Here is an 11,995-nt window from a genome sequence, read left to right on the forward strand (position 1 = left end):
GAACGGTTGCCAGGTATAGCTCCATCTGGAGTAAGAACCCCTGGCACCCGGCCGCCGTCCCATCGTACTCCCTCGGGAGCGCGAGTCGAATTCCACTGGGACCAGGCAACGAAGGAGAGGGTTGTGGGACTGGTTGGAGTGTGGCTGGTGGAGGTGTAGGAAGGCCACCTCTCTTCCATCTTTCCATCGTCGCCATCACCTGATCCATCGCGGTCCCCAGACGGTGTAATACTGCCGTGTGGCGTTGAACGCGCTCCTCCATAGATGTTGGGAGCGCGTCAGCTCCTGCTGACCCCATCAAGCGGGTGCGGGATTCTGTGACAAGATTGCGTTTAGAGGTAGGTGAAGGAGTCAGGCGCAGGAGAGCAGAGATGTCCGAGATGCGTAATTTTAATTGGCAGGTCCACAAACATGTAGGTAAGTTACAATACCAAAAATAAACGCCCTCGACAACAGGGAAACCCGTTACTCACGAAAGGAGGGAAAAAACAACGCTCCTAAATTTATACACACTCAGTATAAATCCGTGAAAACAAAACAGGCACAACCTTAACGAGCAACATCGCACGAATATTCCCGCACAAACCTAGGCAGGCAACGGGGTAATTATACACACAGAAATGAAGGCAAATGAAACCAGGTGTGAAAGAACCAAAAGACAAAACAAACAGAAAAGGAAAAAAGGATCGGTGATGGCTAGTAGGCCGGCAACGCCGAACTCCAAGCGCCGCCCGAACAGGGAGAGGAACTACCTTCGGTGGAAGTCGTGACAGCTACTGCAGACTTCCTCCAGGGAATACGAGGACCTCCATAAAGAAACAGGCAAAACTCTGAGGAGTTACGGGCACATGAGGTCACAATACAAGTCAGTGCAATGAAAATCATGTAATTTATGTAAATAACAAAATTAGGTTGCACTAATCAAATCAAATCACATTTTATTTGTCACATGCGCCGAATAGACCTTACCGGGAAATGCTTATTTACAAGCCCATAACCAACAATGCAGTTTTTTACAAAATAAACTAAAGTAAAAAATAAAAAAGTTAACAATAAAATAGCAATAACGAGGCTTTAATACAGGGGGTACCGGTACCGAGTCAAATTTGTCATTGTAATTGATTGAATTTTAACTGATGTATAGTGTTAGATAAATGACTTTAACCGTGTGTTATGCTTGGCTATAGTTCTAATGATTTGTTTTTACAGCAATGCACCTGCTGGTAAAAAGGTTTGATTAAATAGCTAAATATGCACAGTATGTACTGTAGCTTGTTGGACTTAATTTGAGTGAGTGTGAATGCTGTATCGTGACATAGCAGCCATTTTACAAATACATTAATTTGATTTAGGTGTGTTGTGTTTAATTATAGATATTTCAGAATATAAAGTTTAATCATAGATATTTCAGAATATAAAAAATAATCTAACTTTATGTCCTAAAACGGCAGTAGATAAAGTGGAGTGTCTGGGGGAAGTGTTTAAATCTTGCAGAAGGAGATTAGAGTGGATGATTGGTTGTATTGGCTGAGCTGTGCTGTGCAGTGGTTATCAGTCCTGCTCTCAGGGCTACATTTAGCCGTCTATTGTCTGTTCTGCCATTGGTCCTGCCTGCCAGGCATACACTGCAGATATGAATGTGATATGACAATAAAGTGGCAATTATTATACAGGCAAGGCCTGGTCTCTTTCAACCCTTCACCAGAGAAGAGAGAAAAATAGGTTAGAAGGGAGGAGGGAAAGAGAGCGGGGTGGGAGGAAGATAGGGTAAATGATGATGAGTTCTATGGTCGCAGGGTTGGAAGGGATCATTTGTTGGAATAATCTGGAGACTGTTATTATCAATGTCAATAAAGCTCGGCAAAACATGGCTTACTGACGAAGGGTTTATATTTACGCATCTTCAAATCATCTACTATGATCTGCTATCAACGCCAGTCACATAGGCACGCTATCGTTGTTGTTGTAGTGGTTGTTGGTGGTGTGTGTCTGCGTGTCTGTGTGGGTATGATTGTGGAGGTTGTGTGTGTCTGTGATGTATCTGGATGTGAAGGAGGTTGTGTGTGTCTGTGATGTATCTTGATGTGAAGGAGGTGGTGTGTGTCTGTGATGTATCAAGATGTGAAGGAGGTGGTGTGTATCTGTGATGTATCAAGATGTGAAGGAGGTGGTGTGTATCTGTGATGTATCAAGATGTGAAGGAGGTGGTGTGTGTCTGTGATGTATCAAGATGTGAAGGAGGTGGTGTGTGTCTGTGATGTATCAAGATGTGAAGGAAGCGGTGTGTGTCTGTGTTGTATCTGGATGTGAAGGAGGTGGTGTGTGTCTGTGATGTATTTGGATGTGAAGATGGGTGTGTGTCTGTGATGTATCTGGATGTGAAGGAGATTGGGTGTTTCTGTGTGAATGTGTGGCTGTGTTTCTTTGTGTCTGTGATGAATCTGGATGTGAAGGAGTTGGTGTTTGTCTGTGATGTATCTGGATGTGAAGGAGTTTGTGTGTGTCTGTGGAGTATCTAGATGTGAAGGAGGTTGTGTGTGTCTGTGATGTATCTAGATGTGAAGAAGGTGGTGTGTGTCTGTGTGTCTGTGATGTATCTGGATGTGAAGGAGATGGTGTGTGTCTGTGTGTCTGTGATGTATCTGGATGTGAAGGAGGGGGTGTGTGTCTGTGTGTCTGTGTTGTATCTGGATGTGAAGGAGGGGGTGTGTGTCTGTGTGTCTGTGATGTATCTGGATGTGAAGGAGAAGGTGTGCGTCTGTAATGTATATGGATGTGAAGGAGATGGTGTGTGTCTGTGATGTATCTGGATGTGATGGAAGTTGTGTGTGTCTGTGGTGTATATGGGTGTGAAGGAGGGGGTGTGTGTCTGTGATGTATCTAGATGTGAAGAAGGTGGTGTGTGTCTGTGTGTCTGTGATGTATCTGGGTGTGACGGAGGTGGTGTGTGTCTGTGATGTGAAGGAAGTGGTGTGTGTCTGTGATGTATCTGGATGTGATGGAAGTTGTGTGTGCCTGTGATGTATCTGGATGTGAAGGAGTTTGTATGTGTCAGTGATGTGTCTGGATGTGAAGGAGGTGGAGTGTGTCTGTGATGTGAAGGAAGTGGTGTGTGTCTGTGATGTATCTGGATGTGATGGAGGTGGTGTGTGTCTGTGATGTATATGGATGTGAAGGAGGGGGTGTGTGTCTGTGTGCCTGTGATGTATCTGGGTGTGAAGGAGGTGGTGTGTGTACGTGATGTATATGGATGTGAAGGAGGGGGTGTGTGTCTGTGATGTATCTGGATGTGAATGAGGTGGTGTGTGTCTGTGTGTCTGTGATGTATCTGGATGTGAATGAGGTGGTGTGTGTCTGTGTGTCTGTGATGTATCTGGGTGTGACGGAGGTTGTGTGTGTCTGTGATGTGAAGGAGGTGGTGTGTGTCTGTGGTGTATCTGGATGTGAAGGAAGTGGTGTGTGGCTGTGATGTATCTGGATGTGAAGGAGGGGGTGTGTGTCCGTGATGTATATGGGTGTGAAGGAGGGGGTGTGTGTCCGTGATGTATATGGGTGTGAAGGAGGGGGTGTCTGTCTGTGATGTATCTGGGTGTGAAGGAGGTGGTGTGTGTCTGTGGTGTATCTGGATGTGAAGGAGGTGGTGTGTGTCTGTGATGTTTCTGGATGTGGAGGAGGTTGTGTGTGTCTGTGATGTTTCTGGATGTGGAGGAGGTGGTGTGTGTCTGTGATGTGAAGGAAGTGGTGTTTGTCTGTGGTGTATCTGGATGTGAAGGAGGTGGTGTGTGTCTGTGATGTTTCTGGATGTGGAGGAGGTGGTGTGTGTCTGTGATGTGAAGGAAGTGGTGTTTGTCTGTGGTGTATCTGTATGTGAAGGAGGTGATGTGTGACTGTCATGTATATGGATTTGAAGAAGGTTGTGTGTGTCTGTGATGTATCTGGATGTGAAGGAGGTGGTGTGTGTCTGTGTGTCTGTGATGTATCTGAATGTGAAGGAGGTGGTGTGTGTCTGTGATGTATATGGGTGTGAAGGAGGTGGTGTGTGTCTGTGATGTATCTGGATGTGGAGGAGTTTGTATGTGTCAGTGATGTGTCTGGATGTGAAGGAGGTGGAGTGTGTCTGTGATGTGAAGGAAGTGGTGTCTGTCTGTGTTGTATCTGGATGTGAAAGAGGTGGTGTGTGTCTGTGATGTATCCGGATGTGAAGGAGTTGGTTTGTGTCTGTGTGTCTGTGATGTATCTGGATGTGAAGGAGGTGGTGTGTGTCTGTGATGTATCTGGCTGTGAAGGAGGTGGTGTGTGTCTGTGTTGTATCTGGCTGTGAAGGAGGTGGTGTGTGTCTGTGATGTATCTGGCTGTGAAGGAGGTGGTGTGTGTCTGTGTTGTATCTGGATGTGAAGGAGGTGGTGTGTGTCTGTGATGTATCTGGCTGTGAAGGAGGTGGTGTGTGTCTGTGTTGTATCTGGATTTGAAGGAGGTGGTGTGTGCCTGTGATGTATCTGGATGTGAAGGAGTTTGTATGTGTCAGTGATGTGTCTGGATGTGAAGGAGGTGGAGTGTGTCTGTGATGTGAAGGAGGTGGAGTGTGTCTGTGATGTGAAGGAGGTGGTGTGTGTCTGTGATGTATATGGATGTGAAGGAGGGTGTGTGTGTCTGTGATGTATATGGGTGTGAAGGAGGTGGTGTGTGTCTGTGATGTATCTGGATGTGAAGGAGGTTGTGTGTGTCTGTGATGTATCAGGGTGTGAAGGAGGTGATGTGTGTCTGTGTGTCTGTGATGTATCTGGGTGTGAAGGAGGTGGTGTGTGTCTGTGGTGTATCTGGATGTGAAGGAGGGGGTGTGTGTCTGCGATGTATCTGGATGTGAATGAGGTGGTGTGTGTCTGTGTGTCTGTGATGTATATGGATGTGACGGAGGTGGTGTGTGTCTGTGATGTATCTGGATGTGACGGAGGTTGTGTGTGTCTGTGATGTATCTGGATGTGAAGGGGGGGGGGGGGGGGGGGTGTGTGTCTGTGATGTATCTGGATGTGAAGGAGGTGGTGTGTGTCTGTGATGTGAAGGAAGTGGTGTGTGTCTGTGGTGTATCTGTATGTGAAGGAGGTGATGTGTGACTGTCATGTATATGGATTTGAAGGAGGTTGTGTGTGTCTGTGATGTATCTGGATGTGAAGGATGTGGTGTGTGTCTGTGGTGTATCTGTATGTGAAGGAGGTGATGTGTGACTGTCATGTATATGGATGTGAAGGAGGTTGTGTGTGTCTGTGATGTATATGGATGTGAAGGAGGGGGGGGGGGGGTGTCTGTGTGTCTGTGATGTATATGGGTGTGAAGGAGGTGGTGTGTGTCCGTGATGTATATGGGTGTGAAGGAGGGGGTGTCTGTCTGTGATGTATTTGGGTGTGAAGGAGGTGGTGTGTGTCTGTGGTGTATCTGGATGTGAAGGAGGTGGTGTGTGTCTGTGATGTTTCTGGATGTGGAGGAGGTGGTGTGTGTCTGTGATGTGAAGGAAGTGGTGTTTGTCTGTGGTGTATCTGGATGTGAAGGAGGTGGTGTGTGTCTGTGATGTGAAGGAAGTGGTGTGTGTCTGTGGTGTATCTGTATGTGAAGGAGGTGATGTGTGACTGTCATGTATATGGAGTTGAAGGAGGTTGTGTGTGTCTGTGATGTATCTGAATGTGAAGGAGGTGGTGTGTGTCTGTGATGTATATGGGTGTGAAGGTGGTGGTGTGTGTCTGTGTTGTATCTGGATTTGAAGGAGGTGGTGTGTGCCTGTGATGTATCTGGATGTGAAGGAGTTTGTATGTGTCAGTGATGTGTCTGGATGTGAAGGAGGTGGAGTGTGTCTGTGATGTGAAGGAGGTGGAGTGTGTCTGTGATGTGAAGGAGGTGGTGTGTGTCTGTGATGTATATGGATGTGAAGGAGGTGGTGTGTGTCTGTGATGTATCTGGATGTGAAGGAGGTTGTGTGTGTCTGTGATGTATCTGGGTGTGAAGGAGGTGATGTGTGTCTGTGTGTCTGTGATGTATCTGGGTGTGAAGGAGGTGGTGTGTGTCTGTGGTGTATCTGGATGTGAAGGAGGGGGTGTGTGTCTGCGATGTATCTGGATGTGAATGAGGTGGTGTGTGTCTGTGTGTCTGTGATGTATATGGATGTGACGGAGGTGGTGTGTGTCTGTGATGTATCTGGATGTGACGGAGGTTGTGTGTGTCTGTGATGTATCTGGATGTGAAGGGGGGGGGGGGTGTGTCTGTGATGTATCTGGATGTGAAGGAGGTGGTGTGTGTCTGTGATGTGAAGGAAGTGGTGTGTGTCTGTGGTGTATCTGTATGTGAAGGAGGTGATGTGTGACTGTCATGTATATGGATTTGAAGGAGGTTGTGTGTGTCTGTGATGTATCTGGATGTGAAGGATGTGGTGTGTGTCTGTGGTGTATCTGTATGTGAAGGAGGTGATGTGTGACTGTCATGTATATGGATGTGAAGGAGGTTGTGTGTGTCTGTGATGTATATGGATGTGAAGGAGGGGGGGGGGGGGTGTCTGTGTGTCTGTGATGTATATGGGTGTGAAGGAGGTGGTGTGTGTCCGTGATGTATATGGGTGTGAAGGAGGCACCTACCCACAGCGATGAGTCTATCTCTCACTCCACCTACCCACACGATGAGTCTATCTCTCACTCCACCTACCCACAAGAGAGATTAGTCTATCTCTCACTCCACCTACCCACAACGATGAGTCTATCTCTCACCCACCTACCCACACGAACGATGAGTCTATCTCTCACTCCACCTACCACAACGATGAGTCTATCTCTCACTCCACTACCCACAGCGATGAGTCTATCTCTCACTCCACCTACCCACACACCGATGAGTCTATCTCTCACTCCACCTACCCACAGCGATGAGTCTATTCTCTCACTCCACCTACCACACAGCGTGAGTCTATCTGTCCTCTCACACCTACCCAGCGATGAGTCTATCTCTCACTCCACCTACCCCACACGACGATGAGTCTATCTCTCACTCCACCTACCCACAACGATGAGTCTTCTCTCACTCCACTCCACCTACCCACAACGATGAGTTATCTCTCACTCCACCTACCCACAACGATGAGTCTATCTCTCACTCCACCTACCCACAACGATGAGTCTATCTCTCACTCCACCTACCCCAACGATGAGTCTATCTCTCACTCCACCTACCCACACGATGAGTCTATCTCTCACTCCACTACCCACACGATGATCAATCTCTCACTCCACCTACCCACAGCGATGAGTCTATCTCTCACTCCACCTACCCACAATGCGATGAGTCTATCTCTCACTCCACCTACCCCACGATGAGTCTCTCTCACTCCACCTACCCAGCTGATCTATCTCTCACTCCACACCCACGCGATGAGTCTATCTCTCACTCCACCTACCCACAGAGATGAGTCTATCTCTCACTCCACCTACCCACACGATGAGTCTATCTCTCACTCCACCTACCCACAACGATGAGTCTATCTCTCTACTCCACAACCCACAGTGATGATCTATCTCTCACTCCACCTACCCACAACGATGAGTCTATCTCTCACTCCACCTACCACAGGATGAGTCTATCTCTCACTCCACCTACCCACAACGATGAGTCTTCTCTCACTCACCTACCCACAACTATGAGTCTATCTCTCACTCCACTACCCACAGTACGAGTCTATCTCTCACTCCACCTACCCACAAGGATGAGTCTATCTCCACTCCACCTACCACAGTAACGATCTATCTCTCACTCCACCTACCCACAGTACGAGTCTATCTCTCAATCCACCTACCACAACATGATTCTATCTCTCACTCCACCTACCCACAGACGATGAGTCTATCTCTCACTCCACCTACCCACAGTGATGAGCTATCTCTCACTCCACCTACCCACGACTGAGTCTATCTCTCACTCCACCTACCCACTCACACACCACGATGAGTCTATCTCTCACTCCACCTACCCACAGCGATGAGTCTATCTCTCACTCCACCTACCCACAGCGATGAGTCTATCTCTCACTCCACCTACCCACAACGATGATTTATCTCTCACTCCACCTACCCACACGATGGTCTATCTCTCTCACTCCACCTACCCACAGCGATGAGTCTATCTCTCACTCCACCTACCCCAACATGAGTCTATCTCTCACTCCACCTACCCACAGCATGAGTCTATCTCTCACTCCACCTACCCACAACGATGAGTCTATCTCTCACTCCACCTACCACACGATGTGTCTATATCTCACTCCACCTACCCACAGTAACGAGTCTATCTCTCACTCCACCTACCCACAACGATGAGTCTATCTCTCACTCCACCTACCCACAACGATGAGTCTATCTCTCACTCCACCTACCCACAATGATGATCTATCTCTCACTCCACCTACCCACAGCGATGATCTATCTCTCACTCCACCTACCCACAACGATGAGTCTATCTCTCACTCCACCTACCCACAACGATGGAGTCCATCTCTCACTCCACCTACCCCACGATGAGTCTATCTCTCACTCCACTACCCCAACGATGAGTCTATCTCTCACTCCACTACCCACAGCGATGAGTCATCTCTCACTCCACCTACCCACAGCGATGAGTCTATCTCTCACTCCACCTACCCACAACGATGAGTCTATCTCTCACTCCATCCACCTACCCACAACGATGAGTCTATCTCTCACTCCACCTACCACAGTGATGAGTCTATCTCTCACTCCACTACCCACAACGATGAGTCTATCTCTCACTCACCACCTACCCACAGTGATGAGTCTATCTCTCACTCCACCTACCCACCAACGATGAGTCTATCTCTCACTCCACCTACCCACAGTGATGAGTCTCTCTCTCACTCCACCTACCCACAACGATGAGTCTATATCTCACTCCACCTACCCACAGTAACGAGTCTATCTCTCACTCCACCTACCCACAATGAGAGTCTATCTCTCACTCCACCTACCCACAGTAACGAGTCTATCTCTCACTCCACCTACCCACAGTGTGAGTCTATCTCTCACTCCACCTACCCACAACGATGAGTCATCTCTCACTCCACCTACCACAACGATGAGTCTATCTCTCACTCCACCTACCCACACAATGAGTCTATCTCTCACTCCACCTACCCACAACGATGCGTCTATACTCACATCCACCTACCCACAGCGATGAGTCTATCTCTCACTCCACCTACCCACAGCGATGAGTCTATCTCTCACTCCACCTACCCACAACGATGAGTTTATCTCTCACTCCACCTACCCACAGCAATGAGTCTATCTCTCACTCCACCTACCCACAGCGATGAGTCTATCTCTACTCCACCTACCCACAGCAATGAGTCTATCTCTCACTCCACCCACCCACAGCATTGAGTCTATCTCTCACTCCACCTACCCACAATGATGAGTCTATGTCTCACTCCACCTACCCACAACGATGAGTTTATCTCTCACTCCACCACCTACACTGATGAGTCTATCTCTCACTCCACCTACCCACAACGATGAGTCTACTTCTCACTCCACCTACCACAGTAACGAGTCTATCTCTCATTCCTCCTACCCACAGTAATGAGTCTATGTCTCACTCCACCTACCCACAGCGATGAGTCTATCTTCACTCCACCTACCCACAACGATTCTATCTCTCACTCCACCTTCCCACAACGATGAGTCTATCTCTCACCACCTACCCACAACGATGAGTCTATCTCTCACTCCACCTACCCACAACGATGAGTCTATCTCTCACTCCAGCTACCCACAGCGATGAGTCTATCTCTCACTCCACCTACCCACAGCAATGAGTCTATCTCTCACTCCACCTACCCACAGCGATGAGTCTTTCTCTCACTCCACTACCACAGCGATGAGTCTATCTGTCACTCCACCTACCCACAGCGATGAGTCTATCTCTCACTCCACCTACCCACAACGATGAGTCTATCTCTCACTCCACCTACCCACAACGATGAGTCTATCTCTCACTCCACCTACCCACAACGATGAGTCTATCTCTCACTCCACCTACCCACAACGATGAGTCTATCTCTCACTCCACCTACCACAACATGAGTCTATCTCTCACTCCACCTACCCACAACGATGAGTCTATCTCTCACTCCACCTACCCACAGCGATGAGTCTATCTCTCACTCCATCTACCCAAACGATGATCTATCTCTCACTCCACCTACCCACAGCGATGAGTCTATCTCTCACCTCACCCTACCCACGCGATGAGTCTATCTCTCACTCCACCTACCCACAACGATGAGTCTATCTCTCACTCCACCTACCCACAGTGATGAGTCTATCTCTCACTCCACCTACCCACAGTAATGAGTCTATCTCTCACTCCACCTACCCACAGCGATGAGTCTATCTCTCACTCCACCTACCCACAACGAGTGAGTCTATCTCTCACTCCACCTACCCACAACGATGAGTCTATCTCTCACTCCACCCCCACATGATGAGTCTATCTCTCACTCCCACTACCCACAACGATGAGTCTATCTCTCACTCCACCTACCCACAGTGATGAGTCTATCTCTCACTCCACCTACCCACAACGATGAGTCTATCTCTCACTCCACCTACCCACAACTATGAGTCTATATCTCACTCCACCTACCCACAACTATGAGTCTATATCTCACTCCACCTACCCACAGTAACGAGTCTATCTCTCACTCCACTACCCACAAGGATGAGTCTATCTCTCACTCCACCTACCCACAGTACGAGTCTATCTCTCCACCACCTACCCACAGTAACGAGTCTATCTCTCAATCCACCTACCAACAACGATGAGTCTATCTCTCACTCCACCTACCCACAGAGATGAGTCTATCTCTCACTCCACCTACCCACAGTGATGAGTCTATCTCTCACTCCACCTACCCACAGTAACGAGTCTATCTCTCACTCCACCTACCCACAACGATGAGTCATCTCTCACTCCACCTACCCACACGCGATGAGTCTATCTCTCACCTCCACCTACCCACAGCGATGAGTCTATCTCTCACTCCACCTACCCACAACGATGAGTTATCCTCACTCCACCTACCCACAGCGATGAGTCTATCTATCTCTCACTCCACCTACCCACAGCGATGAGTCTATCTCTCACTCCCCACCTACCCACAACAAGAGTCTATCTCTCACTCCACCTACCCACAACGATGAGTCTATCTCTCACTCACCATACCCACAACGATGGTCTATCTCTCACTCCACCTACCCACAACGATGAGTATATCTCTCACTCCACCTACCCACATGATGAGTCTATGTCTCACTCACCTACCCACAGCGATGAGTCTATCTCTCACTCCACCTACCCACAACGATGAGTCTATCTCTCACTCCACTACCCACAACGATGAGTCCATCTCTCACTCCACCTACCCACAACGATGAGTCTATCTCTCACTCCACCTACCCACAACGAGTGAGTCTATCTCTCACTCCAGCTACCCACAGCGATGAGTCTATCTCTCACTCCACCTACCCCACAGCGATGAGTCTATCTCTCACTCCACACTACCCACAACGATGAGTCTATCTCTCACTCCACCTACCCACCCGATGAGTCTATCTCTCACTCCACCTACCCACAGGATGAGTCTATCTCTCACTCCACCTAACCCACACGATGAGTCTATCTCTCACTCCACCTACCCACAGTAACGAGTCTATCTCTCACATCCACCTACCCACAGACGTGAGTCTATCTCTCACTCCACCTACCCACAACATGAGTCTATCTCTCACTCCACCTACCCACAAGATGAGTCTATCTCTCACTCCACCTACCCACAACGATGAGTCTATCTCTCACTCCACTCCACCTACCCACAGCGATGAGTCATACTCACTCCACCTACCCCAACGATGAGTCTATCTCTCACTCCCCTACCCACAACGATGATTCT

The 11,995-nt window shown here is 48.4% G+C and overlaps 1 protein-coding gene across 1 annotated transcript in view; it reads right to left on the reverse strand.

Moving 5' to 3' along the window:
- Positions 1 to 773: 773 nt before the first annotated feature.
- The window catches only part of LOC120061638 (plexin-A1-like), a 151,883-nt gene continuing 140,661 nt past the window's right edge, over positions 774 to 11,995 (reverse strand). The window contains exon 13 of the mRNA XM_039011540.1: positions 774 to 830. Coding sequence (XP_038867468.1) covers positions 774 to 830 — 57 coding nt within the window. The remainder of the gene's footprint in view (positions 831 to 11,995) is intronic.

The sequence above is a fragment of the Salvelinus namaycush genome, chromosome 16 (genome assembly GCF_016432855.1).
Source record: "Salvelinus namaycush isolate Seneca chromosome 16, SaNama_1.0, whole genome shotgun sequence".
Classification (NCBI taxonomy): domain Eukaryota; kingdom Metazoa; phylum Chordata; class Actinopteri; order Salmoniformes; family Salmonidae; genus Salvelinus; species Salvelinus namaycush.